The sequence below is a fragment of the Platichthys flesus genome, chromosome 7, assembly GCF_949316205.1.
Source record: "Platichthys flesus chromosome 7, fPlaFle2.1, whole genome shotgun sequence".
Taxonomy (NCBI): domain Eukaryota; kingdom Metazoa; phylum Chordata; class Actinopteri; order Pleuronectiformes; family Pleuronectidae; genus Platichthys; species Platichthys flesus.
In genome coordinates this window covers 22978090-23005740 of record NC_084951.1, presented here as the reverse complement: position 1 = coordinate 23005740, position 27651 = coordinate 22978090, and the positions used below count along the sequence as shown (strand labels likewise).

The following is a 27651-nucleotide window of genomic DNA, read 5'->3' as shown; positions in this document are numbered from 1 at the left end:
AAAATGCAATTTATTTTCCAACTAGAGAATCAAAAGATGACTTTCATCAATTGTTTGTCATACGCCCCGCTATTTTTTTTTTACAATATATATATAATGTTTCCCTGCTTATTCAGGTTTCATCTCTCAAAGTGTGTCAGTCTGTTCAAATGCAGACTGTTCATTTTATTGAGAGAAAAAAGAAAAAAAAGCTGGAGATAGGGAGAGGGAGAGGGAGAGAGAGAGAGGGAGGGAGAGAGACAGAGATGTGTATAGGACTCGCAGCAGCGGGAGCACATAAAAGCCCGGCTCCAGCCAAGGCCCCTGCTCCAATGTGTAGAAATTAATTGAGTGAAAAAAATCTGCTGTTTAAGGTTGAAGTGGGTTATGGGAGGCAGTGTAACAATTGTTTTCTGTTTGCCAGCGGCTATATATCGTTCATTCCGGCTCTCTCTCTCCTCTCCGCTCAGCACTCGCCTCACCCTCCCCACCCTCCTTCCTCCCTCACCATCCATCCACCTTCTAAGCTTCTCATGCGCCCGCCTCTCCCTTTCATCAGTCTTTTATTTTCCACAGTCCGCAGTCTTTTTGATTCATTTTTATCTCCCTCATTTTCATCCATCACAAAGGGAATTCTCTTAAGGTATCTTTAAATGTAATTTTCTAGCGTTAACCGCCTCAATTTATGAAATTAGGTCTTACTATATCTGCACATGTGTGTTTAGTGTGTAAATTCACTAAAATGCTGTATGCGGCATACATACACACTTATCCCCTGAGATTCCTTCAGTGAAACTGAACAAATTCACACAGTTTGTGTCGGTGCATCAGTCTACATATATGCATCATTATTTGGTGGCAGTGACATTAACAAGGGACCGGTTTCGACACACAATGCGGAACAAGCTAGGCTTCCCCTTGGGCTTCACCAAGTGACTCACTCTCTCCTCACATTCAAAAATCCACCGAGTGTGTGTTGCTGCCTTTCATTCCAACACAAGCAAAAATAAAACACACATCAAAACAAAAACAACAAAAACAACAAAATCATCATTGAAAATCCACAGAAATTGAAGAAACGAGCCAAGGACAGATGCATGCAGCGCTCAGGATACATCTATTCAGATTACTGTGAAAAGAACAAGGTTAACACTGATGTATCGAGCAGGAACGTAAAGAGAAAAAATGTCAAAAGCAATACAAACACGAGAGGAGACGATTGGAAGAGGAGAAACACAAGGCAGGACGACACAAAGTTATGACTAACAAAACAAGACAAGACCATTTCTGCATCAGTTTCTCCTCTGTTGCCCAAAGCAGAGGGGTTAAACCTGTTTCCTGAGTTAAACTCCTCTTTAGCATCCTTTCATGTGAAATACGAAAACCTTTCAGTATCACTCTGAGGAAAGCCCGGTTGTTCACACTGTATAATTCTAAACAAACACTCAGCCATTCTCTTTGAACTTTGCTGCTCCACTCATTACACCTCTTTGAAGAGTGAATGCTGAAGTATTGGAACATTTTGATTTGTAGTTATTAAATGTAACACAGCAGCAAATTACATCTAAACCTCTGTGTTGCTGGTTAATAATATATAGACCATGTGCAGCACCCAGTAGAATAAATAACCGAGCAAAAGGCAAAGATAAAGGTAGCCGATAAGTAAGACGCTTGAGTATAACAAATTCCTCTCACAGCAAATGTCAATAGACAATTTTTTTGCAGATGAGGCATAAAAAAGCTCTTGTGGAATTTGTGGGGCGAGCGCTACTGCCTTTCTGAATAAAGATGAAGATAACGTCGCAGGATGATTCCCACTCAAAGCCTTTGCCCCTCTGTGTGTGGTACTCTCCTAAACACCAGTGCTGCGCTCCCTATCTGGAAGATATTAGAAGAACCAAGTGTTCCAGAGCCAGCAGGGGAAAGAGGAGATCTGAAGAAGGCTGATGCTCTTGACATAGGGGTTTTCCTTCACCACAGGAATGGCCTCATAGTAACAGAGACCACTGGACTAAGCAGTTTTTTTTTTCAAACGGAAGAGGCTGGAGGTAAGAAAGAAAGAGATGGAGAGAGAGACAGAGAGGAAAGGGAACAAGATAAAGAACGAAGGTGAGAAAGGAGTGCTCGCACATTCAGAACAAGGCATATCCCGGAGAGATGTCCAAAACATTTCAGACAGTCAATATAATACATTTTACAGGTTTTCAGGGAGAGAAATCCACTCTTTGATTCTACTCAAGCCTCAGCCAACCCTGGGGTTTGGGCCTGTAGACAGATATGCCCCAGAAATGCGTGAACCAGTCAAAAGTGTTTGTACATCATTAAACTGAAATTTTGCAAAGGACTTGACATGATGGAGGTGGGAGTGATGCTGCAACGTCCTGCCTTCCTTTGAACTCCCTACCTTAAAACTACAAGGGATTCAACTGAATCCAGCACTGGTTTCGAGGTCAGCACCAGAGTGGCTCTTTCACTAGACAACACATTGTACCACTTGGTGTTTTCCAGGCAATGTGGATCTCTGAAGACTTTGTCTGGCGTGGATATGAGAAATGGTAGAAAGCAAAAGCCTCGGTAAAAGTCGCTCATTAACATAAAAGCCAGAGCCCTGTGTTGCCCAGGGATCTGTGTTTCGCTCACGAGACCAAACAAAAGGAGAATTCACACACTCGGAGCAAACCACAGAGTCATCCGAAGCTCGCTCGCTGCCTCCTCGTTGCCTGCAGTGCTCTGTTTGGCACACCCTCTCTGCAAACCTTTTTTTGCCCCTGCTTTGCATATCTGCATATCTACTGCTCCCAGGGGGGTTACATATATCAAAAACTGGCTAACTCAGTTGATTCGGTGGACCAGCAATATTAATAAGGATAATGAGCGACATGCAGAGAACTAGGAAGCTTCGGTCTCAAAAGAGGTTTTCCTGCCAAATGTCCCCAAAGCAACAGTCATATGGATTCAAGTCATTTCCACTTCCTCATTTCACTGTGTTCCATTATTCTATTGAATTAGTTTTTACCACAAGAGAAATGAAGACGGTGTGTGTAGCTGCCGGACAATTTCTCTCCGTTCTTTTCACCGGGCCAGGGAGGGAAGTTGGGAGCTGTATAGTCGGGACCCCCGATAAAAAACCCAGTCTATTAATGGGCTTTATCCATTTATAGAACTCCAAATCCTAGAGTTTTGAAAACAAATTAAATGTTTCTCAGGCTTTTTCTCTTTTTTTTTTCTTGGGGACAATTTGCTTTCCACTTCACAGCAAAATAGGGGGAGCCCCTGTGGAGTTCCCTCAGCATGACAACGCTGCAACGAGTGGTAAATTAAATTACAGAAGCTGTCGATAATGCTCAGCTCTTTGACGGCTCCTTATGCATTCAACCCCAATACGGTGACCTTTCCAAAATTAGGGGGCCCTCAAATCTGGCAGTTGGATTGAAATGGTGATAGCGGGGTCAGCATGAAAGGTGGATTGAGTGCTTAACGGCTGCGGAGTGATTTGGCAATTCTAAGACCTAAGAGAGGAAAACTAATTACTGTGGGCTTAAAGGAAAACCATGGGTAAAGTGGATGCTCCCAATGCTGGGGGTAAGGCGTTCATGTGGGAAGGCTTTGGTTTGGTTGCTAATAACAAGATAACAACCCCCATTAAGTCATTATGCTGGGGAGAGGATCACTGCTTTAATCTACTGTGCTAGATTAAAAAAAGAAGAAGAAGAAAAAAAAAGCACAATTACTAAAATGGATACCCAGTTCTAACACCTGTACCTATTGTGAATGGCAAGATCTAAAGCTAAATGCTACTAACACCCGAGTAGTGATTTGCTTTGTGTCCAGCGTGACGTCTATATTATTGCACCGTGAAGTGTTTTACATTCTTTGCTGCAAGGTTTATGTTTAGCTTCCATTAATATTTCACTAGCCTGACTAGATGAGAGGACCCAACCTTGTACCTGCCGTGCCCATGTAACCACTCCACGACTATTACTCCACGTGAGAGCGGAAGGTTAGGAGTTATAACCATGGTAACCACTCTTTAAAACATCAAACACATTGGTTTTAACTCTTCCACAATCAGGTAATTCAAAAAAGAGGAGCTAGCTGTGTGAGCTCCGAGGCAAAGAGAGAGAAAAAAGAAAAAGGAGCAGAATAACAAAGCAGGCTCTGGGAGAAGGGAGAAGACAATGGAAAGAGTAATCGATTTACTGTCTTTAGAGAGAAGGCAACTGACTGTTGTCTAACAGACGGCCAATAAGTTGGAATAAAAATGAAAAAATACAAACTTTTTTGCCCAGGGCATTGCCGGTATCAGTAATCTGATCTTAATTTCACAGTTGACTTAGGGCAGGATGCAGGAGGGAAGGCATGCATGGTGTCACCTCCTCTCAGAAACAGGGGTTTGTTTAGGGCCCTCTCACATCTGGCTCGCGCAATCTGGTGATATCAGCCACTGCATCTATAAATCAGTTATACCACTGCAACTGAAAACACACGGCAACACAAAGAAACCCCATTTCACAGATATGCAGCTAGTTGACTCACCAATGCTACCCATCCCGGTGGCTATGGAATTGGGAAATGTTATTTCTTTCCCCACCGATTTGAACTATGACACAAAAAGGTACAAGCGTAAAGCTGTGCCTGATGGGAGTCACTCGAAATCTGATAGAAATTTGCTTGGATGGACAGAAAAAAAACCACGTCAATATTTACTGCAAAAGTGAAGGCTAGACAAGGAGTTAAATGTTGAAGGTCATGTGATATTGAAAGCCAATGCAGTGTAGCATCCAACGTGCATCCACTAGCATCCACTCCATTACAACATTAGCAACTAATGTTTTGACATTTGTCTTCATTATTATCAATGAACAGAGGCGATTGAGCCACCAGCATGCTCCATTACCCTCCTTCATTGCACAGTTGCACAGTTGAAATCACACATTAGGGCGGATCCAACATGAAATGACAAGTTACGGCAGCTAAGGATGCACCAGCTGATTATTTAGGTGGTGGAGGGGTTAGCGAGTTGGGTGAAGGGATGGCGGGGTGGAGCCGAGGCAGGCATGGGAGTTAGGGAATTGCTGGAGAACTGTATTGGTATTAAAGTCTGGGAAGCGCGGGGGCACAGAGCAGCACAGCACACCTTAAGAAGAGAAGCTCATTTCAATCGGTATAATTAGCCTGTGGTAATGAAATAAGTCAGAGGCAGTGCCACCTTCACTTAAGAGAAAATCGATCTGCGTTTGAGGGAGTTTATTAAAGCTTAGGGATAATGGGGTGATAGGATAGAAGGGGCGGAGGAGTGGAAGAGAATGGGGGGAGGGGGGGAGGTTGAGGTCGGCATCAACAGTTAATCAGGTAAGAGGAGGTTGGTAGCATTGGGGCAGAAGCTTGACAAGAAGTGGAACGGAGATCAGTCGGAGTTTGTCAAAGCAGATGTGATTGAGGTCTCTGCTTTTTCACAGCTGGAAGCCGGGGAATGCCAGAGCTATGCACACAATGAGACTTGCAGCTTTAATTAAGATGACATCACTCTGTGGGGGAACAAAGCCAATCAAAACCTGGTGTAACGGAGGATCCTGATTAATGGACAAGCCAAGTGACATCCTCATTAGGGCGCTTGTTAGGATCCCTGGGCAGACTTGGTCATGGGTAGGAGCTGGTGAACAATTTGAGCTCGGTAGGAGCAGGCTATGGTGAGATAATCACTGACGGACAACTGTCCTCAAGTGCCCCAAATGCATGCTGGTTGCTGGTGGTGCTGCTTGCTCATTTATCCAGCCGTCTGGCCAACTCACCTGGAGTGATGGGGGAGACGTCAGGAAGGCAGGCTGCTATTTCACGGCCTGTTAAGCGCTAATGCCGCAACATGCCCCGCGCTCCAATTTTAGGGAACAGGGAGCATTACCGCCCAACTCAAGGTTCTGTCCGTCTGGACTGTGGACTTGGAGTAAGGGGGTGGAGTAGAGTAGAACAATGAAATATCTAGTAAAGGAATTAAAAGGCTGAGAAATGAAAGACACAGAGGGAGGAGGAGAGAAAGACATACATGGAGAGAGAAAGAGTAGAGCTCTGTTTTACACGGGCTGCTGAGCCAGCACTGCGGAGCAGACAGGACACCAGCAGCACACGCTGACATCTACTACTGCCACGCAAGGCTGCCTCTCCCAGGCCCCAGAAGGCCTCTCACTCCCGGACTCCCAGCCACCCCCTCGCCCGAGCCACTGAACATCACTAGCCTGAAACACCCACAACATTTGTCCTCTCTGTGCACTAAACCTGGCCCATGTAATAACCACAGAACCTCTATTAAGCCCTGGCTGGCTGGGGAATCAGAGCAGCAACAGCACTGCATGAGTGATGGCAAGAATAGCAAGTGAAAAAGAAAGAAAGGTTAAGCTGAAGTTATGTCAACTCTTTGTGCACTACCTCGTGAAGGTACCATCTAAATTATGTATTGAAATGGATCTTTACTTTCTACCTCCAAATAGACTGGTGAGCGGAAAATATCGCTGGTCTGCTCTCCTGTAGAAAGTCCTACTTTCACTGAACAGGGGGCACAGGTCAAGTCATTTGTATGTGCTTACAGTAAGCATGAGTGTGCATGATCGGTCAAGGATCCCATCATAGGTTGGTTACAGCAGTGATGGATCGCCTCTCGGTGTAAAGGACATGGCTCGGGTCTTCCAAGGCTGCGAGACGTGAATGTGTACACAGACACACAAAAACACACAACACCGTCTGTGGTGAGTGTCGGAAACAGTAATTTAGACTGGGACTTTGACTCCATCCCAGGTCACCGGAGATGGGTCAATAAAAATGATTTTTTTTGGAAGTTATTACTGGAAAAAGAGGTCATGGGAGAAAATAAAATCTAACTTTCTATCTATATTTCTATCATGTCGGTAAATTAATCCAACATTAGTTGAGGGGCATTTTCCTGTGTGTGCTCTGTTTCTCTCTCTGAACAAGGGATACAAATTCACGTGACTGCAGGTTGTACTTTCTTCCGACCACTCATGACAATGAATAATTATTATTATCGATGACAATTATCTGAGGTAGAATCAATATAGAAGGTAATGGCTGGCAGTGGTAGTGCTGCAGTAGCAGTAAGACACTCACACACAGAGTTCAGCAGGGTGCACATGCACAGGTAAGGTAAGCGCCTGATGCAAGAGGTCTGTCAACTCATTCCTTCTTGTTATATCATCGCTGGACAATTGGACCGTCCACCGCAGCCTAAAACGACCCTCAGGCCACCGGGAAATGTCCCAGTGCTCCCAACAGGGGTGTCCGCTACCTCCAGTCTACACAACGGGATTCAGCACAGGAACTGTGTGCACAGTGTTACTATGTACAGTTTGTGCAATAGCAGTTATAGACCAAGTTCTATGAGCTCCCATGTGGCTTTGCAGTCCTACATCAGTCTGCCCGTGTTCTCTCTATCCACTCACCTTCACATCTTTCACCGGCTCTGCAGCTCACAAAGCAATTAGCTCTGGTAAAGTAGACCGGTTGCAACATATAGGAGCAGAGTCAAAATTACAGGAGGGAGAGTTACACTTTCTTCGCAGTAACTGCCGGCAGCTCAGTGAACAGCCAGCAGTCTTTATGTGTGTGTACGAGATGTGATGATTTTGCTTTAGTGCACTCTTTATCTTGTGTTGTTGCATACTGCTCACCGCACATCACAGGTTTAATGATTCGGCAACTGTACTCTATCTGACCCTCTGCGCATTGAAAGTAATGGGCATAAAATACAGTAATAGTAGGCAGCAGATTACTTAGTGTTCAAGTGTCGACTGGAATGTAAAGAAACGTTAAGACTCAGGGGTTGGGTCCTAAAGAAATCTGCCTGCGTTGCCTCAGCTTCTCTCTGGCTGCTTCCTCCACGGTGCAGCAGTGCATCATATAGTGCACGTCAATCGACTATACCAGCATGAGTCACACATGCTGTGGCAACGTGCGTCAAACCATCAGACAGAATAAACAGCACAACAAGAGTCATTTAGAGTGAAACTCAAATAACAAATCAAAGCTGAATTTGTCTGTTGCTCTTTTAAAATGAATCAGTGAGAACAGTTGTTTATGGGCAGCAATGCTAAATTACAGCCTTTTCTTTATATAATTAAATTAGCAAATGTTTTCATGGCTTTGTGTTTTACAAGAGAAGGAAATGCACCATTACTGAACAAGAGCCTGTCGCAAGAAACAGCCGTTGTAATTTCGCCAAATGAGGGAGTAAATGCTTTTGTGGAGCATTGACCAGTACTGATAATGGAAAACAGGACAGTGGCCTACAGTAAAGTATTCTGTAGGGGGGGGGGGGCCTTGCTTCTGTGAATGCCGATGTGCTCCTCAATGACATAGAATAACATCAGAAACAAAGTAGACTTCTCAACTGGCACCTGCTGCCATTTTCTAGTAAACCTTCTGCTTAAGATTTAATTTTATTCAGATTTTTATAAATGCTTTAGGACCGGATTTGGAGGAACAGCTGGCTCTTGCTATAAATATTACTAGACATATTTACTGTAAAAGAGCCAGCTTATACCGCTGCCATATCATAGCACAATGTGCCAGGCTGTCTCCTTGAAGGGATATGTGTCATAGGAATGGAATCTGAGTAGTGCTGAATCTGGTCAAACACATCGAGACATACACATGAACACTTGAATGAGAGAATTAAAAATACTTCTCTGTAAATGTAAACTAACAGAAGAAGCAGATGAAATATGACCCAATCCTGTTGCTGGAATAAAAACTAAATACATCGAATGGTTTCTATGGATTCTGTCGGAAATGTAAGTAATAAAAGGTATTTTAGCCCGAGATTTTATATAAAAGACCACATCAATGCACCTTGATGCTGGTTGCCACCAGTCAATCAGCCAAACAAAGAAGGAGGTTAGAGTTCTGTGTGGAATGTCACAATAAGAGCTTAATCATTACTGTATTCACATGTTAATATAAAAGTGTATTACTGACTAAACCTCCTTTAAAACTGGGACTGTCAGAAACTGGGAATAAATATGAAAAAGTCCAAAAAGCTGGATGTTCCTATTCCCAAAAGGTTATCAGAACACTGCAAGGACCAGAGATGACACTGAGCTGGCTCGGCGAGGGAGGAGGCCATTTTCGTGAAGTGACAAATATCTGGAGGAGTACAAACAGAGAGCAGAGCTCCTGTTGGGAGAATGCCTGAGCTTTGTCTTTGTCACGCTGTGTGACACCGGCTCACAGCACCACTCCCTGAGGTGTGTGGTTAGGTTATGTATACATGTGCACGGATTGAGCACAAGCCCATGTGTGTGTGTGTGTGTGTGTTTGTGTGTGTGTGTGTGTGAGAGAGACAGAAATCTCCGACACACATCTCTATCTCTTCTCTATCTGAGCTCCGGTGCTTCTGGAATGAGGGCTTGTGGCTGGACATACGAAAAAGCCCAGAATCCAAACTTCAGTACCTTTTGAAAGAAGGAGGAAGTGAAGGAGCCTGGGGATGAGACTTGCCGATTCTCATATATGGGACTGCTGATAAATCAGCCGAGGTGCCAGCACCTCAGGTTGGGCAGGATTGAGCTTTGGTAAGCCAAGGACAGAAACAACCGGGGCTTTTATGGCTGTGGCTGGTATGGGGAGCGACTTGGAGTGAGGTGAGGGAACGCTGGCTCCACAGCACTGCTTTGAGCCAGCAAGATTAATGTAGGCTCTCTGGAGCAAAGGCAACATCCAGAGCCTTAATAAGGTACAAACAATCGGTTCCACTCCACTGGCTTCCCAGGGAAAACTATTGTTGTGCCGCATTGTTTGTTGGTGAGGCTCCTTGGAGACGCGGGACGACTGCAGCATGTGACTGTCTCCATTACAGCCAGGGGAGAGCTCACTGTAAACCCGTGTTTGTCTGTGCCAGAGTGAAGGTTGGCTCTCGTCCCGCCCCACACCCGCCCCCCCGCCCTGCCTCCTTCCCCTCGAAATCCAAACTCTTGTCAGCCCACTCACCTCAACTCCCTGCACTTTCAACTTCATGTGATCCTCCCGTGTGGTCTTCCCGTCTTTCCTCTTCTTCCAGCAGTAGCCATCCTTCCTGTACTTCACCTTCTTCCTATTGTACAGTATCATCGACCCATTCTGCGGCCTGGATCCGTGGAGACAGGACACAGAGAGAGAGAGAGAGAGAGAGAGAGAGAGAGAGAGAGAGAGAGAGAGAGGGAGAGAGCAAACAACAGAAAGATGAGATGAGAAGAACTTTTAGGCAAAGCTACAGCACAGCTCTGGGACTCATTTTAGAGACGTACAATAAGGCCCGACACAAGTCTGCATCGGGCAGAGCAATGCACCAGTGACTTAGATGACAAGGCTTCTTCATGGTGTTTTTTAGTTTTGGTATGCACACTTTGACAATGAACAAAGCAGCCTTCAGCACACATTTTTTCCCAATGAGAAGTGTGTGTGCTGCAAGCAGCTTAAGTGACACTCCTCTCATGGAGTAAATTACATGAAGGCCAGTGTGTAAGGCAAGCGGAGTGGGGGGTGTGTGTGTGGGGTCCTTCCTTCCTTGTCTCTCATTCATCCAACTTAAATGAGTAGTGGTGTTGGAAGTCCCTAGCGGGGGAAGCGAAGATCCTCCCTCACACTCCATTCATAATTCATTCTCCCTCCACCAGACCACAGCCTGTAGGCTCATAATGATATAATGTAACTATTTGATGATAATCTGCCTTTCCACTTCGATTTGTAACAGAGGCATTTGGCGCCCAGTGTTAAACATTAACAGAAAGCGTTACATAAAACATTTATGACTTACTCAACAATTAGCGAGCCGTTGAACATAGCTTTGTCTATGGTGGTGTGGCTATGTGCTGTGAGTATACATTAGTTTTCAAGTACTCTGACACACACGCACACACACACACACACACACACACAAACACACACACACACACACACACACACACACACACACACACACACACACACACACACACACACACACACACACACACACACACACACACACACACACACACACACACACACACACACACACACACACACACACACACACACACACACACAAACTATGCATATTGCCTGACCAAAAGCCAATCACTAACCTGACCAATTCAGGCCTAACTCAGACCACAACCAAACCATAAATCACGTATTACCTCTAACCTTAAGTCGAATTTAAATATCGGGGCTAATGGACACTTGGATGACACTACAGGATCAGTATGGGGGCATCGCATGTATTTGTTATATTGTTTATTTTAGGTTTTAAGAAGTGGTCACCAGTTACTTAAATTGTATTCAAGTACAAAAACATCACCCACCCCTCCATCAGCATATTGGTGAGTAAATAATGAGTGAATTTTTGGTTGAACTATCAACTTTAACCTGAGCTTATTTTGACTTTGAAACTAAATGCTTTATCATATGGAGACTTGCTTTCTGGAAGATAAGGAAGAAGATAAGTTATTTGGAATGTGAGTGTCAGTCAATGTAGGTCCCTGCGACATGAGCAATGTCTTTACTACACACATAAACATGCTTCCAGTCATGCACGCACACACACACAAACAGCTGCAGAGATCTGGAGCTCTCCCAAATCAGAACAGGTTTGCCTCAGTTTTCGGTGCCTCACAGTGAACGAGTGGAAAGCCACCTGCCCAAGCTGCTGACGAGGCCTTGTAACCGTTGAGGGCGGCTTAACCATCCAGTCAGCTGGTGAACCTTGTTAGGCTTGGGCTCACCGCTCACATGCACAACAAACACAATGACACACTTGTGCAAAATTACAAACAGAGCTCTAATCAAAACCAAGAACAAAAGCCAAGTTGATTTGTGTTTTCAGCACCAAATATCCCAAATGTTTTATTGTTTATTGTTAATTTTTTTCACACGGTTTATTTATAATGCTGCATGCATCATTTTGCAGGGCTGCCTTTGGGGGCCAGGGCGCGTGTTTATCTTGGTATCACTCATCAATCATTTTCCCAGCCGGATCTCAGGGGCCAGTGGAGAGGGAGGAGAAAGGGGGGGGAGGTGGGGTCCCTGCAGTCCCCCCTCTGTGGCCCTTGACAGCACCTTCTAATGGGAGACGCCACTCAGACGCTGACGTGCTCACTCTTTGCAGATCTCCCTTCGTCCCTCTCCTCCTCCCTTCCTCTCTCCACCGCCCTCTCTTCTTGCCGTCAGTCAACTCAGGCTGTGCACCGGGGAATGTCTTTGTCTCCTCCCCCGCTCCAGCTCGTCTTCTCCTTTCTCTCGCCCTCTTGTTTCATCTGTCTCGGGATCCCTCACCTCCACTCGCCTGGACCTCCATCCCTCCATCCCTCTCTCTCGCTCTCTCTCTCTCTCTCTCTCTCTCTTTCTCTCCTTCTCTCCTTCTGTCTTCTCCCCACTCACTGGCCTCCGTTGTTTTGCACCCAGCATACGTTGCAGAAAACAACTCTTAAACAGACATTTTTATTGGTCAGCTTGAGAAGTGGAACCTCTCAATGGCTGTATGGAATATACACAGAGTATAAATTGTGCTCCGGTTTACAACATCTGTAATGTCACACAGTGTGGAGGTGCGATCATAAAGAGCCGAATCACGGACTAAGAAGTTTTGCCGATTGCTGCAAATCTTGATGTGTACTCGTACAGATTTGCATCCCTAATGTCATTTGAAGGACACTCGTTTGACGTGCCTGCATCAGCACTTGGAATCAATCAAACACCGGAATGGCCCTGTCCAGGAGTGTGATCCTATTATTTGTTTCAATACCATTCTGGGTTTTGTCCTTCAAAAACATACAAGGAGTGTGTGCTTCTTAAAATGTAGCCCTGCGTGAGACAAAAAGATGGGCGCGGATGAGATAAGGCAGAAAATCAAATGACACAGGGCTATCTGATCTCCCCCCCGAGCACTGGAAATTGGGGTGAGGCTTCGGTGTCAGAGGCTCCACGCCGTATTTATCGGCTGGGCGCAAAAACTTATTCGCTCAGCTATTTTTGAGTGACTGTTAGGTAGATGCTATTTTCAAATCAAGGCACTTTGGACCCAGAGGAGTGAGCCCAGACACCCACTCTGGAGTAGGTCTGAGGCAGAGACCAGAGGAAGATGCAGGGTTAGGTAACCTACTGTGTCTCCTCTCCCTCCTGCTGTCTCTGTCTCTCTCTCTCTCCTTTCTCTCTCTGTCTATTCCTCCCACTCATCTCCTACTACTGTATACTCAGGCGTTTCAATTAATCTTATCAGAATTATACATATTTATACATGAGGGGAAAAGCTAACTGCTCTGTTATCAGAGAAGCGTGACAGGAGGCCCTCTGTCTCAGATGCCTAAATGTGGCATATTAATATGGAAATACAGGCTTCTGACAAAGTGCACACACATGCTTCACAGCCGCCTCTCTCCTCTTTGGAGTTTGCAGCGATAATAAGCTTTACCCTCAGGGTGGTGTTAGGCCTTGTCCAGTCCTTTAGGAATCATTCATTTACTCAGGTAATGGCATTCGCTCAATCAGATTTGTTCATTTGAAAAAGTCAGGGGAGGTGTTGGGGGGGTTCATGAGGCTGGTGACGTGTTCAGCATGAGTAACAGAGCCAAAGCGGGGGAGCCCTGGCCAACAGACAGGCGAGCCACCACTCACAGGCCCAGCTTCCCTGTCTGAAGGCCTGTGGGTGCTAATAGAGAACGTCGGGGAAAAAAACAGACGTGATAGTGAGAAACAAATCAGAGTGAGTGTTGCTGATTCTCCTGCTTCAAAAGAGATCAGTGGGGAGAGTCCATCACTTCTAAAGCCCTAACATGTTCGGAGGAAGCAGTGATTGAACTTGATTTACGAGGAACAGAAAATAGTTTGTTTCGGAAGTGTAAAGAAGTTTTGGCAAACGATAGTGAAACGAAAAATGTAATACTCAATATATAACGTCAGGAATAAGCCATTACTGCATTACCACACACAAAACTATTCAACTATATCACTGTGCACTCAAGTGCAAGACGAGCATATAGTGGTTTAATTGGCATTCTAGTTTATAATGGTAAGAATTCTGTGTTAGTGGGCGTTTTCTTATCAAACTGGTGACAGGGAATGAAATACAGCATTTCAGTCTTTGGGAACCAGTGTAGCAGGAATCGACAGGCCCCACTCCCCCCTCCTCGCTTCCTATTCCCCGTGATGCTCCGGGTTTGATTAATACCATACACGCCGTTTTTCTCCCCAGTGCAGCCAGGAGAGAGGAGATGATAGAAAGAGGAAGAGGAAGAGGAGAGGGAGAGGAAGAGGAGAGGAGAGGAAGAGGAGAGGAGAGGAGAGGAAGAGGAGAGGAGAGGAGAGGAGAGGAAGAGGAGAGGAGAGGAGAGGAGAGGAGAGGAGAGGAGAGGAGAGGAGAGGAGAGGAAGAGGAGAGGAGAGGAGAGGAGAGGAAGAGGAGAGGAGAGGAAGAGGAGAGGAAGAGGAAGAGGAGAGGAGGGCCAGCAAGCCTTTGAAGATAGGAGGTGTAAGAAGGTTGGGGCCTGAATTGGCTCGGGAGGGAGGCAACACCTGCTGTTCTCAATTACCCATCAGAGCCTTTAACCATCACAGCCTTTACCCCTCTGTGTCAACAATCCCACTCACACCTACTACTCATCCAAACACACACACAAGTACATTTTCTGTCACACACTGACCCTATTAAGTATAAATAAGAGGCACAAATTCGGCCCTGGGCCATCACACACATGTACAAATACACACCAAGCTTCTAGAAGCCCTGTTGTTCCATCAAGGGATAACATTAATAGCAAGAATAGTGACAGAATATCAATAGCGCACTGATGCTGGCCATTACTGGGCCTCTCAATCAAAGGTAAAACACAGGTCACATGTTTAAACACATGTGTGGGTGAACACACACAAACACACATACGTCTGGAGCTGTCGATGCCGAGCAGACGTGTTTTCTATGTGTGATGTAATTATACTTCAAGCTGCAGCGCTCTATTAGATGACACACCGTGTTTGAGCTGGACGTGTGAGCAGAGAGGTGTTGCCTCCGTGTCGGGAGCGCCGTATCTGAACGCATCACGTGGAATTGATGACTCGCAGATAAGCCGCTCCCTTCAACCCTGCCAAAGAATGCATCAGGAAGTGGGGCGTTCGCTAAAACTACTTTAAATGTAAATCTGCCACGGCCTCAGGATTGAGATTCATCGTCTGCGCCGCTCTGAACCCCTCCAACTCCCCCCCGCTAATGTTCGTATGTCGAGACGCCGCAGGTCGCGCTCCTCTTTGACTGTCAATGAGGCCTCAGCGCCTGGTCACTGGGATGCCCCGAGTTATGTCGACTATCGAGTCCTGAGTGGCCACAGCCTTCAACCAGGAAGGCTTAATTAGTCATGCTAATTACAGGAGTAGGGGGTATTGTGGCGGGTCAGCCAGCTGGAACTAGTTATGCAACATCTTTGAAATCATATCTCACCTTCTCCCGTTCTCCCTAACATATTAATACCTGAGCCGTCAGTGAGAGCTGAAATACCACGTTCATCTTTAAACAGTGTTCCCAATGATTGCGAGAGGAAACAGGCCCAGTGGCTGAACTGAATTTGAAGTGAATCATGAAGTTAAGCATGCCAAACATGGCCTCATGTAGTGATCTCCAAGGCTGTGCAGATGGAGCCCAGTGTTTGTTTAGCCAACATGTTCGACTGAGTACAACAGTAATTATGAGAGGGTAGCGGGGCCCCTGGAGTTGTAATTCAGGATGGGGAGACAGATCGCGTGCCTCCCCTCTATCCCCCTATCTCTTACTACTGGTGATTGCCACAGAGCTCAGGCCCGGGCCCACTGCGTTCCAGCACAAAACAGATGTCGCCCCCCCCGCACTTATCTCAATGAAAAAATCACAGACAATTTACAAAGAATATAAATTACGGTTGTAGCTACACATTGGTGTCTCTGTCCCTATGAGACCTTGTAAAGAGGATAAGGGTGAATTGGTGTGAGAGGGTGGGTGGACTGTTAAGGGGGGGGCAACATGAGGCGGATGGAAGCAGCAGGGGAGGAGGGTGGTGTTGCTCTTATCTGGGCTGCAGCAGCCTGGCAGAATGAGAGGGAGGCTGGTGACTGGCGGTGATGCTGCGCTGATAGCACTAAGCCGGTTTCATGCACATTTCAGGGAGGCTGCCATCACTGCTCAGACTTAAAGCTCTCGGCCCCGGCCAGTGGATGAGGTTGGGACATTATTTACAAATAGCCATGTTATACATGGGTTCTACTGCTCCGCTCCCCGTGTCACCACACACACACACACAGCGGCGAGGGCTAATGTTCAGCTTTGATGTACAGCTTAGGTGACACGGAATTTGAATTTCACTGCTCGTAAGGTTTTGGCTGTCAAGACATTTCTTATTCATTTGAAATACGCTCTGTACGTGTGTATTAGAGCGCATATAATATGTTTAACTGTGTTGAAATGTTGATGACTCTCAACTGCTCGCTCAAAAAGCCCTCAGCATCATATTTGTGGTGAATGCTATTTTCAGCCTGTAGTCAGCGTGCATATGTTTACTTGGAAGTGGAACTAGAGAGCCGGTGATTCATACCTCACATCCTCTCCTCTAATCTTCACAAATCAACCGTGGTGTGTCTCAGTGCGTTGTAAATAAAGGCGCTATCAGAATGAAGCTCCTCTGCAGCCCACGTCCTGCTGACAACTACACGCTGGGTAGACTTAAGTCTTGTAGCACTGCCTTATTATGACACTTTGTAAGGAAGATGCTTTTGTATATTCAATAATGCATGGGCGGCAGGGAATTGCATAGAGCCTTATTTTATGTCATGGGGTAGAACTGCTGTTTTAGCAGCTTACATTGTCCCATAGTAAGAAAATACTAATGCAATCAAATCTCAGCCTGACTAGACTGCAGCAAGAAGGGGTCAGCTTTTCATTATCAGTGACTACGAGCTTCTATTAAAACAAGCAGCAGAGAATTCAGCCACCAAGTTAATGATGTGGTCATGTATTTTCAAGCCCAGAGGACAAGAGGTGTTTTTTTTTCTCTGTACTGATTTCCTATTAATGCAACATTCAACAAGTAACATGAACTGTGTTATTGACAGTGTTTCTACTCGTGCTGATTTATACAGTTTGAATATTAACTTATTATAATACTTCATCAGTACAAAACACAAACTGTTTGTGTTGTACATAAAGATATTTTATAAAATCGGAACACAATTTTCAATAGAATAGGGATGACAAGAGGACCTTGAAGTCCACCTTAAATGATGGCAGATGTCTCTGTAGACTTGAGGACAGAGACAGGATGGGACAAGGACAGACTCTCCTCTGCATCATGACTCATGGCGGACCGAGCTTATGGATCACCTGGACATGGCCCACCTTGTTTCTCCTCCGCCACCACAGTGCCACTGACCTCCTCCTATTGATCCCTCAGTGACAGAGCACAGCTAGGGCCAGCTATTGAACCACTTATGATTAATTCACAAATTCTGCCTTGTCCACAAAAAAGGTAAAAGAATTGAAGCCCAAGCTGGGGGGACGACTGAGAAGAGAGAGAAGGGTAAAGAAAACTACAAGTAGTCAGAAAAACTACCCTGTTTTAAGTGAGACAAAGGGAAAGAGTTAGAAGTGCAGTGTTACAAGCTGACCAAGCTATAAAACAACATCGCACAGTCCCTTCTGTCACAAGAGAACGTCGGCACAGTGATAGAGCGGGTTGAAAAGAGGGAGTGATGAAAAAAACGGAGTGGGAAAAGGAAGTGAGGCAGACAGGAAAATAGAGAGGGATGAAAGAAGGAGCCATTCTTCCTCTCCGCTGTCCTATTCCTTTGGTCCTATTTTAGTCATGAGGATAGACCAGTGAGGGCGAGGGGTTGAAATTGAGCTGTAACTCTATCTGTGTGCTGGAGCAAATCTGAAAGTCTATCCCACCTTTCACCTGGGAATCTCGGCTCTGTGTGTGTGCCCTGTCTGGTCACCATACCAACCACAGCAAGGCATCATGGGATTAATTGGAGCCCAGAGCTCAGCGGCAGCTCAGGCGCTGATAGGGAGCGCGGGCGAACGGGACGGACATCGGCCACGGTCAAATGACGGCAGCCATGCAGATCAAATCAAATTTCAGTCTATGCTTGCATCACAGAGCTTATGTGGTCTCGAGGTAACACTAAACATTGTGGAGCCACCTCCACTGTAATGCTCAGATTGGATTCCGGGATGACGTGTACGGTACAGTGCAGGCTTTTCTTCTCTGATCCCTGTGTGTGCTGTGAGGATTTTAGACAAACACTGACACACTGTGATTCGCCTTCGTAAATACAAGCCCTGCCAGGATGTTGAGTGTACAGAGCATCAACACACGGGAGCCTAAAGCGTTGTGGATAGCCTACAAAAAACTAAAACGGGGAAAATGACAGGGATGGATGAGCTTATACAGAGTCATTTTTACAAGCAAGTTCAGTGGTCAAACATAAAACAGAGGAGAATTTTGCATTGAATTGATGATTTATATTTTAGAGACAACTGGTGATGGCGATTTACGAGTATTATCCAAAAAGAAAAAAATCATTATAAAGACGTTTAAGAGTCTGTGGTTAAAATCTTGTAACCATAGCATAAAAGGCTGTATGTGGACCATTGTAATAAATGTTAGTTTTCCCCAAACAGCTACATCAAATGATAACCCCACATGCTGCGTGCTCCTGTTTCGTTGTCGTCTATTAAAAGTAATATTCTCTGGATGTGTTTTCATAAACACAGGCGAGTCTCTGTAATTGGTTAATGTATTGATCATCAAACTCAGCTTTGACTAGCCTTTGCACCGCTGCTGCAGAGTAGTGTGTGTGTGTGTGTGTGTGTGTGTGTGTGTGTGTGTGTGTGTGTGTGTGTGTGTGTGTGTGTGTGTGTGTGTGTGTGTGTGCGCGTGGGGCAATCAGGAGTGATCCAACTTTCTACAAAACAGATTAAAGCAGCTCAGCTGACCAAAAGATCAGACTGCGGTGGGACTGGGAACCTTCCAGCTGTGAATGTGTGCGACTGTCTAAATGTGGAGCAAGGCATTCACAGGGCCGAGCATCAGGCTCAGACAGTTAAACAAGGTAAAGGAAAACATAGACAAACGAGAAGCATAGTGATTTGCTCTGTCTGGCTGTTGACAATTAAAAGTAAACCATGCTGTTTGATGCCGTCCACACTCTGAAGTTAAAATGCTGACCACTGACCATAAAACAATAGTGCAGTCAGATCTGTTGTCATGCCACTTGATGAAGGAATGCCCATCCAGGCGAGGCCTAATACACGTGAGATAATCCTCATGGAACTGCATGACTATATACGATAAATTCAAATCAGCCGCTTCTGAACATGACAATATTTGTCACAGACAATACAGACACGCGAGTTAGAGGGTCTGGCTTGAACAGTTTTCTCATATCTGCGAGTCTAAACAAATAGGATATAAATACAAAACCAAAATGGCATTTATAATATTAATCTAAACTGTTTTTCCTTCTTTTATGAACCCTGACATTTTCATTTCTGTTTCTTGTTCCTGTCTACTGCTAATGTAAATATCACTCTTTGTGCTCATTATACATGCTACGCAAAATTGTATTTCTTCCGAAGGGGTTTGTTGATCTTATTATTATTGAGTGTGAATAAACTGGAACAGAAGAATGGAGTCAGGAGAAGAAAATAAACACACAAATAATCTAGGTAGAATCCGGTGTAACGGGTGAGGGTGGTCCCACTGGCCGAGGCGCTCTCTTACACTCTATTTCTCCGGGTATGTTTGTGAATGATGACCCTTGACCTCGGCCCCTGGCACATGTCTCGGATCACACCGCTCTGTCTCTGATGCATCAGCCGGGGCCAGGACCCCACACACACCCACACACAGAAACACACAGCACGGCTGAGCAAAGCAGAGGATAAGTCAACTCTGCCTCTCCTGGTGGTACAATCAAAAACTGATACGCTTTATCCACACAATGACGATGACAGACGGCGTGTGTGCCACTAAGTTTATCTACCGCCAGTCACATGTACACACACACATCTGAATATATACTCATAAAGTCGCCAAGGCACACCTCTAATCACGGCCACCTCTGCCATCTCATTTTCCAGGTTCAGTGGCCCATGGAGCTCCCTTGCATTAAATCACAACACACTCTCATCCATAAATGATCTGCACACGAGCATTCTCTTCCCCCTCTTTCCTTGTTCCTAAAAACATGCTCACACACACAGTGCACATACACGCATAGTCACAAAGACAGACACACACACACACAAGCACTGCTGAGGTGAGCATTGCGTAATAAATCCCACAGAGCTTTTGGGTGGACTAAACATAGACGCAGCGAGCACCTAGCCATGCCCTCCAGAAAAGGAAGAGGTGTAACCCTCCTATTCCAAAACCATAAAATGTTTATCCTCAGTCTGGCACTGAGCATTACTTTTACACACTTCCTGCAGCAGCCTTTCCAAAATACTGAGGCACGCAGGCTTGTCACATCGGCCTAGCTGATTGACTATTTTCCCCATATTTGACACACAAGTAAGTCTCCTCATCACTCACTCCAGCAAGTAGACAGTGAGAAGTGTGTGTGTGTGTGGGGGGGGGGCAACAGCCACGGCAAGGCAAGGAGTTTACTTCTGGCTAGAGACGCCATCTAGAATGAAATCTATGTTTTATTCATCAATGTGGCACATACAGTTAGCGGTATAAACAACTTTACAACTCATCAGTCACTCATATTTCCTCCAAATGTCATATTGAGCCGGGTTGTCTGTGAACAAATGATGTGTCGGGAGGATAGGGGGCTGAGGGAGATCCACCGCTGTCGCCGCGAGATCATGTTGAATGTGTAAAAAATTGTTATACAAGACTGAAACATAGCACACGTCCCGGTTTATGATCCAAGTGTCTGAGAGTCTGGTTTATATACTCCGTCATTTTTTGAATGTGACAGGCCTGGATATCAGCAGAGCTAATCTCACCACACCCACACCCACACCCACACACACCCACACCCACACACACACACACACACAGACACAAAGTCGATCTTCTCTGCGTGGTTTGCCTGGGCCACCACACTGTCCTGCCCTGGAAAACTCTTGGAGGACAATGACACACTGATCTGGCCGGCGTTGGCATTGTGATGAACTACTTCTGGAAGCAATCATGCGAATTTACATCATCCCTTGACATTTAGCCTCACACACCACACAACGTTTGGGTCAGTGTGGGATGTCTTGTCTGTGCTGGGTTTTTCAGTGCAGCTGTATGCATGCATGTGTGTGTGCTCATGGAATTAAATCTCTTTCCTTGACATTTAGCCTTGCTGTCCACATGGCGCTCTGCAGGAAGAAGCAACATGGGAATGCCAATCTTGCAACATATTATTATTGTGTGTGTGTGTTTGTGAGTATCCATGTGTATCTGTTTGTGTGCAACCGTGTCAGAATTGGAATACACAGTTATTAAGGGGGGAGGCCTGCCACTCATGTGTCTCCAGAGGGTGAGGAGACCAGACACCATATAGGGGGGAAGGGGGAGGGAAAAGGCAGACTGATGGGAGAAGAAGAGCTAATGAAGGAGAGGAAGGGAGTAGTGAAAGTGCCGAAGCACCCATTGTGTTGCTGGGCAGGAGCAGTAAAGACAAGCTAGTGGCCCCTGCAACTTTAAGATCGCCATTAAACTCTCGCCTTACTGTTGTGTTTATGGTTGGCTTTGTGTGTCAGAGGAGAGGAGGATGGTAAAGTGGGGCTTTGTCTGTCTGCCATCGATTTATTTCCTTCGTTAGGGTGATGACACTGCCTGCTTATGATGTCCTCGCACAGACTGTAATTACAGAGCACTTCTGTCTTTATTGATGTCACTTTGTTAGTTTAATTACGGTATATTGGGTTTTGGAGTCGCAGCAAGAGCAAAGCTATGATGTAGGGCAAAAATCATCAATGGAACATCCTCTTTTGAAGATGTCGGGGGCAGAGAGCTGGGAGATAATTATTTCATAGGCAGACATTGAAAATAGACCCCGCGCATATCAACATCTACAAAGGCAAAGAAAAGGTAATCTGAAAATCGAATGACTATTCTGTCTGTGTTATGACCAAAGTCAGAGGGAGGAGGCAGTGAATGTGATGAGAGCCTTAATAGAAATGAAACACCTGGGTTCAACCTTGAGAGTGACTGCTTACGCGCCCAGTCCCCAGGTGCTGGGGTTGACTAAGAGTCGCCAAGAATGAAAACGCTAGGGTGTATATCCAGTGTATATATGACGGCATGGGACCCAAGGGGAAGCGGTGCCATGTGAAGGTGACCCTTCAGGGGAAGAGGAGGAGGTAGAGGCCACCTGCTTGCTGGCGGTGGTGAAATGAGGGTGACAGCCATCCACCTGCCTTGGAACGCTCTCATTCTAGACCCCATCTGCCCACCCCGTTGGGATCCCTCCTCCCCAGGGGACCCTGTGACCCTCCCTGTCGTCCACTTGACCAGGCCTCCTGTCCACTGTCCCTAGGGCCGGCTGAAACTGCCACTGCCTACCCTCGACGAAGGCCATTCTGGGGCACTGTACTACAGTACAATGCTTAGGTGGCTCTGCAGATTTCCTTGGTTGTTTCAAAGTAATACAGGCCCCCAGGCCTTACGTGTCACACTGCGCTATAAGTCTCATGGCTGGGGTAAGTCATCACAGGTAGCCAGCAGGAAAGCAGTTTATTTGCTTCCCTTATTTCCTGCTCGCCAATGTTCTCCGAACTGAAAACTCATAATTTGTGTTCTGTAACACAGATAATCGCTGACCAACAACAGTGCAATTTGGCAAACTCAAACAATGGTCACATTTGGTACACTGTCTATTTGTCACTTCGCTCTCTCCCTCTGTGCATGCAGCTGCCTATGTGACTCGCCTTTGTAGAGTGGAGCACACAGAATTACATTCTCTCGCCAAACCATCCAGCCTGTGGCTAGATCTCTTTATTTGAGTCTGTCCCTCTGACTGCATTGAGGGCCATCTCTGTCTCCACTGGGTACAGACCTGTGGACTGGACCTGGGGCTGTGTTTGCTCTTCCTCTGTGGGCTTCAACCACATATCTGAATGGGGTCTGTGTGGAAAAGACCCAGCAGACTTCTGACATGTCTTCTGATCTCCCACACTCCTACAGGGTCTACTGTACTTTTACTTCTCTGCAGAGGAAATGTTGCTCTGCTTCCAAAGAGCGGCAAAACAAACACTGAGACACTGAGGCAGACAGACAGTGGTGGACAGGTTGATGCAAACAGTATAAAAGAGGAGGATGTGAGACGGGGGCAGTAAAGGCACAGATGACAATAAAGATAAAGATAAACATCAGGTCTTTGCTCCTGCAAAAAGTGTCTTGCAAGGAAAACATTGACTTGCCAGAAAATAGTGTTTCCACAGCAAAGAAAATCTAATTTAGGAAAGCTTGCAAAGGTTTTGTAATTAAGGCAAGTTGGGGATTGGAGTATCATCTAGGAGCTGGATTTCTCTCCTCTCAGGCTATCAGAGCTCTCTGCATGTTCTGCATGACTGCCTGTTGATTCACAGCACATTGGTGTCACCCTGGCTGCCGCCCTGGAAAAGACACAATGATATCTCTCATGGTGGACGTCATGAGGAGAAGGTGATTAACTGCTCTGCTGCTCCTCTAGGTGGGTGCTGAGTCCTCTAGCAAAGCTTTTGTGAATTGTATAAAGTTAAGGAAAAACATGAGAATGCGATGGCTTAAGAAAAATAACCAGACCGCTTCCCCTTTTGACGTTGGACATATATTTTAAATTGCTTAAATTACTATTTTCGGACACACAGACCGAAAACATTTTGTAGAAATGTGTGAAAAGTCCATTCCTGAAATTTCCATTAAGAAGAGTATCCAGACAATTAATGCAAGTGCTTCAGTTCTTCTTGGATAAGTCTCTGGATACTTGTGTTTGGGCAATTCCACTCTCCTAGGCTGCCATCACTTGGTCTCGCCCCAGATGTTCTATTGAATTAAGAGTTCATCTGGACAACAAAAGGACAGACTTGATTGATGATAGTGCTGCTGTGCATACGACAGGTTCTTCAAGCGACCGTTGGATTCTCCATCACTTCCATGACCAAAGCCCTTCTTGCGCAGCTACTCAGTTCGGCCAATGTTAAGAACAATTTCTCAACCCATTGTAGCTAAAATGAGCCCAAAGCCTGGTGCCAGAACACGTCATGGAAGCACAGAAAAAACGGGAAAAACAACTGATATATTATTTAAAAATGAGGAAAAGATGAGATACCTCAAAGGAGGACGGACGCATCAATTAAATCAAATTAAAACGACTCAGTAGAATAAGTAAAGTTTGGCTTTATAGTGTTTGGTGACCCATCATTGGAGCAGGTGGGTGGAAGTGGGAGGGTGGTAGTCAAATTAGGGCCTTGAAAGGGTCTAGCAAGCAGAAGAGAGCATGTAAAACAGACAACCACACACAGCCCACCACCCTTCTGACTGTGCTTTGAAGCCTAAAGAGTTAATGCATCAGCAGTGTTGCTTCTGGCCATCAGCATGCTTCTGGCCATTAAACATGCCAAGGGGCAGACCTCATTATTGATAGATAGACACGCTCACACACTTAAATTCCCACACTTGTGCAAGCATTTACTCACATACGCCAACAAAATGATGCGCACAAAGTACAGAGGACGCCCGCAGGAGCAAATGTGTGTGTAACAGCGAGGGAACTCCAGCCATCAAATCAAAGGCAGAAACATATTTTTGGTGATTCTTTTTGCTGTCTGCCCGACTCTATAATATATTCATCATCCAAGGTGTTATTACATAGAGAAATCCATTTGTTGTATATCTTCAATCTATATCACGGAGGATGATTACTTTATGCAAGAATGGGCATTAAGTAAAAAGAAAACTGAAGCAGAACATGGTGACTCGGCAACAGATGTCCGGTATCGTGTTGAGTTTATGTTGCAGCTGAAGCCATCTATTAGCCAACATTTGCAGATCTACACTTGTGATTAAAAAAGATAAACAAACCACTCATGAAGCCGTGCTTATCACAAAATGCGAGAGTGTCCGCCAGAGCAACAGCATTAGTGTGTGGCTTTGGTCAAAGGCGTGAGAGAGTAGTGGACAGTAACAGGGTTTACTACAGAGTGGCACGAGGCGCCGACAGGGAGGAGCTCGCTGAAAGCAGGGGAAAGGGAGAATGAGTGAAAAAGGAGCAGCGTTAGATTGATAAAATGGTTAGAGGAAAAGAAACGGTGTCTGAGGAGGAGAAAGGGAAGGTACGTGGGGGGAGAGAGGGTGAGAGAGGGATGGCGACGGTGAGGAGAAGGAAGGTTGGTCTCATTACTATTAGACCTTCCCTCTCCCTCCAGGCTCAGATGACCCCGGATCTCCAGCCCTCTGCCTTGCACACCACTAATCATTTGGTTTTAATCACCGGGATATTCTCCCCCTTTGCCCCTCCCCCACCTTCCTCTCCCTCTCTCCATGCCCTACTGTGTGCCCTAGCCTTTGCCAAGGTCCGGCTAATTTTATCCTAATTGGCCGTAGCCTGGGCTGGGACCGATCTGCTTCATTGTTCTCGTCCGTCCACCGCTCGTCCTTTGTGCTCTCCCCCTCTCTCTCTCTCTGTCTGTCGCTGTCTTGACAACTTCACGCCTCCGCTTGTTTCTTCGTCTCATCGCTGCCTCCTCTCTCCGCCTCATCTCTCTTTCACCTCTAATTTTTCTTCTTGCCCATATGCTGCCACAGCCACTCCCTCCCTCTGTCCGTCTTTCATGCTGTTCACTGACATCGCTGTTGCGCGAGTGTTTTCCAATTTCTCACGATGACCCTCACATTCCCCCAGACAAAACAAAGACCCTTGATGTTGTCTGCCAACAAAAAGTTTTGTGCGACTGCCTTGATTCAAACAAAACGGCATGAAAGAGAAATGTGAAGCTGTTCATTTAGGTAAAGTCGACCTCTTTGTATTTCGGAGTGGGATGAGACAGTCTAAGCGATTAGTGTGTAATCGATCTGCATACCCACACAAAATATTTTGTTCTACGAAGCCACTGGTCACCCTGGACAACTTTACCTGTCGCCGCAGAAAAGCAGAGACGCAGATGGAAATCCTGCGTTACATTCACACACTGCAAATCCTCTACTTTTCTTTTCTCCTCCGGATCAACGGCTCCAATAAATTTTCATTACACCTGTGTGAAGCGCTTCAAATAGAGCCACAGAAGCAGAAACTAATTACTTTCTAATTTATTGACTAATGGCCACAGCCCTGGGAGACAGCTGCAATTGTTCTAACAGTCCTGCTGCTCCGACTGCACTCAGGTCCACTTTAGATTCATAACCAAAATAATTTATCATTACAAGCACATTAAATTGAACCATATAAACCATAACAGTGGTAATTTATATCATTTTGTTGTTGGGGATGCTTTTCCCTCCCCTGTCTTGAAAGCGTGCAATCTCTGCGATGGGATTCATCTTCAGCCAGTTGCATGTGGCAGGTTCACTTTGTTCTTCAAAGGACTCTTTGTTTTGCGCCTCATTCACCATTTGTTGGAGCTTAAAGTCGGAAGGAGGCAGAATATAGAGTATGTGACCCTGTTTTAATTCAGAGAAGCCCGAGCAGCGGCTTCCGTGTCTCGTATAGAAAATGTGAAGGCACAGTCTGACCACTGTCATTGTTATATATAAAAAGGCATAATCAAAACATCAATATGAATATGTGATGAGCTGGCTCTGTAATGACAACTTTCTCACAGCATCCCCTTCATCAGCTAGGCAATCACCTCAATGCAGATAATATATTAATTTTCAGTAATTGCCTTTATCCCATAATGCATCTCTTTCTTGATGGGAACAGTGCCTTCCAGGATGTCAATGTCCCCATCAACAAGACACAAATGGTCACCCAGTGGTTTGAACAGCGTGATAACAACATTAGCCATGTGTCAAGGCTTTCTTAATCACTACAGAGGCGGCCATTTGTGCGTTGATGGGATATTCTAAAGCAAAGTATGAGATGGCATTATCCACTGATGTCATTAAGACGGAGGTCCCATACGATCATGCAAATCCATTATGTAAGCAGTGATTAGCATTGACCTTGCCCTCTGTGAGGTGAGTGATCTGAAGCAATGCCAGCAAAGCACACTCCATGCCTACAGAGCTGGTATGTAGCGAGCATACATTAAGGTGATTGGTCACCACAATGTCACCATAATGTGACCAATCACCAAGCTCAATTTTATTGGCTCTAGCAGATGTGTCAGGTCCCCTCCTGTTCAGACACATTTCCATCTGTCCCGAGGCAGGTCAGGCCAATTACAAACAGTCATCTAAAAAGATGTGCATGTGATAAAATGACAGAGGTGAATCATTTAGGTTTAGAACCAAGATGGCTGCCACTGATAAGGAGAGGTCTGTTGGATTTGCTATTGTGAAAGTATAACATACACAACTGATTAATGTGTTTCCAACATTTTGTTTTTGCTTTGATTGGTTGTACGTCTATTTAATCGCTGAAGAATAGAAGAGAATGGAATATGCAAAAACTGCCATCTCCATACATATTTCCTTTTAAATCTTCTCATTACCCAGACGACATTATTTGCAGTTCCTTGATGCAGTTTCAAATGAACCTTTCA

The 27651-nt window shown here is 45.5% G+C and overlaps 1 protein-coding gene across 1 annotated transcript in view; it reads right to left on the bottom strand.

Moving 5' to 3' along the window:
- Positions 1-27651, bottom strand: part of camta1a (calmodulin binding transcription activator 1a) — a 272323-nt gene that overhangs the window by 112161 nt on the left and 132511 nt on the right. The window contains exon 4 of the mRNA XM_062392299.1: positions 9976-10111. Within this exon, the coding sequence (XP_062248283.1) occupies positions 9976-10111 (136 nt within the window). The remainder of the gene's footprint in view (positions 1-9975; positions 10112-27651) is intronic.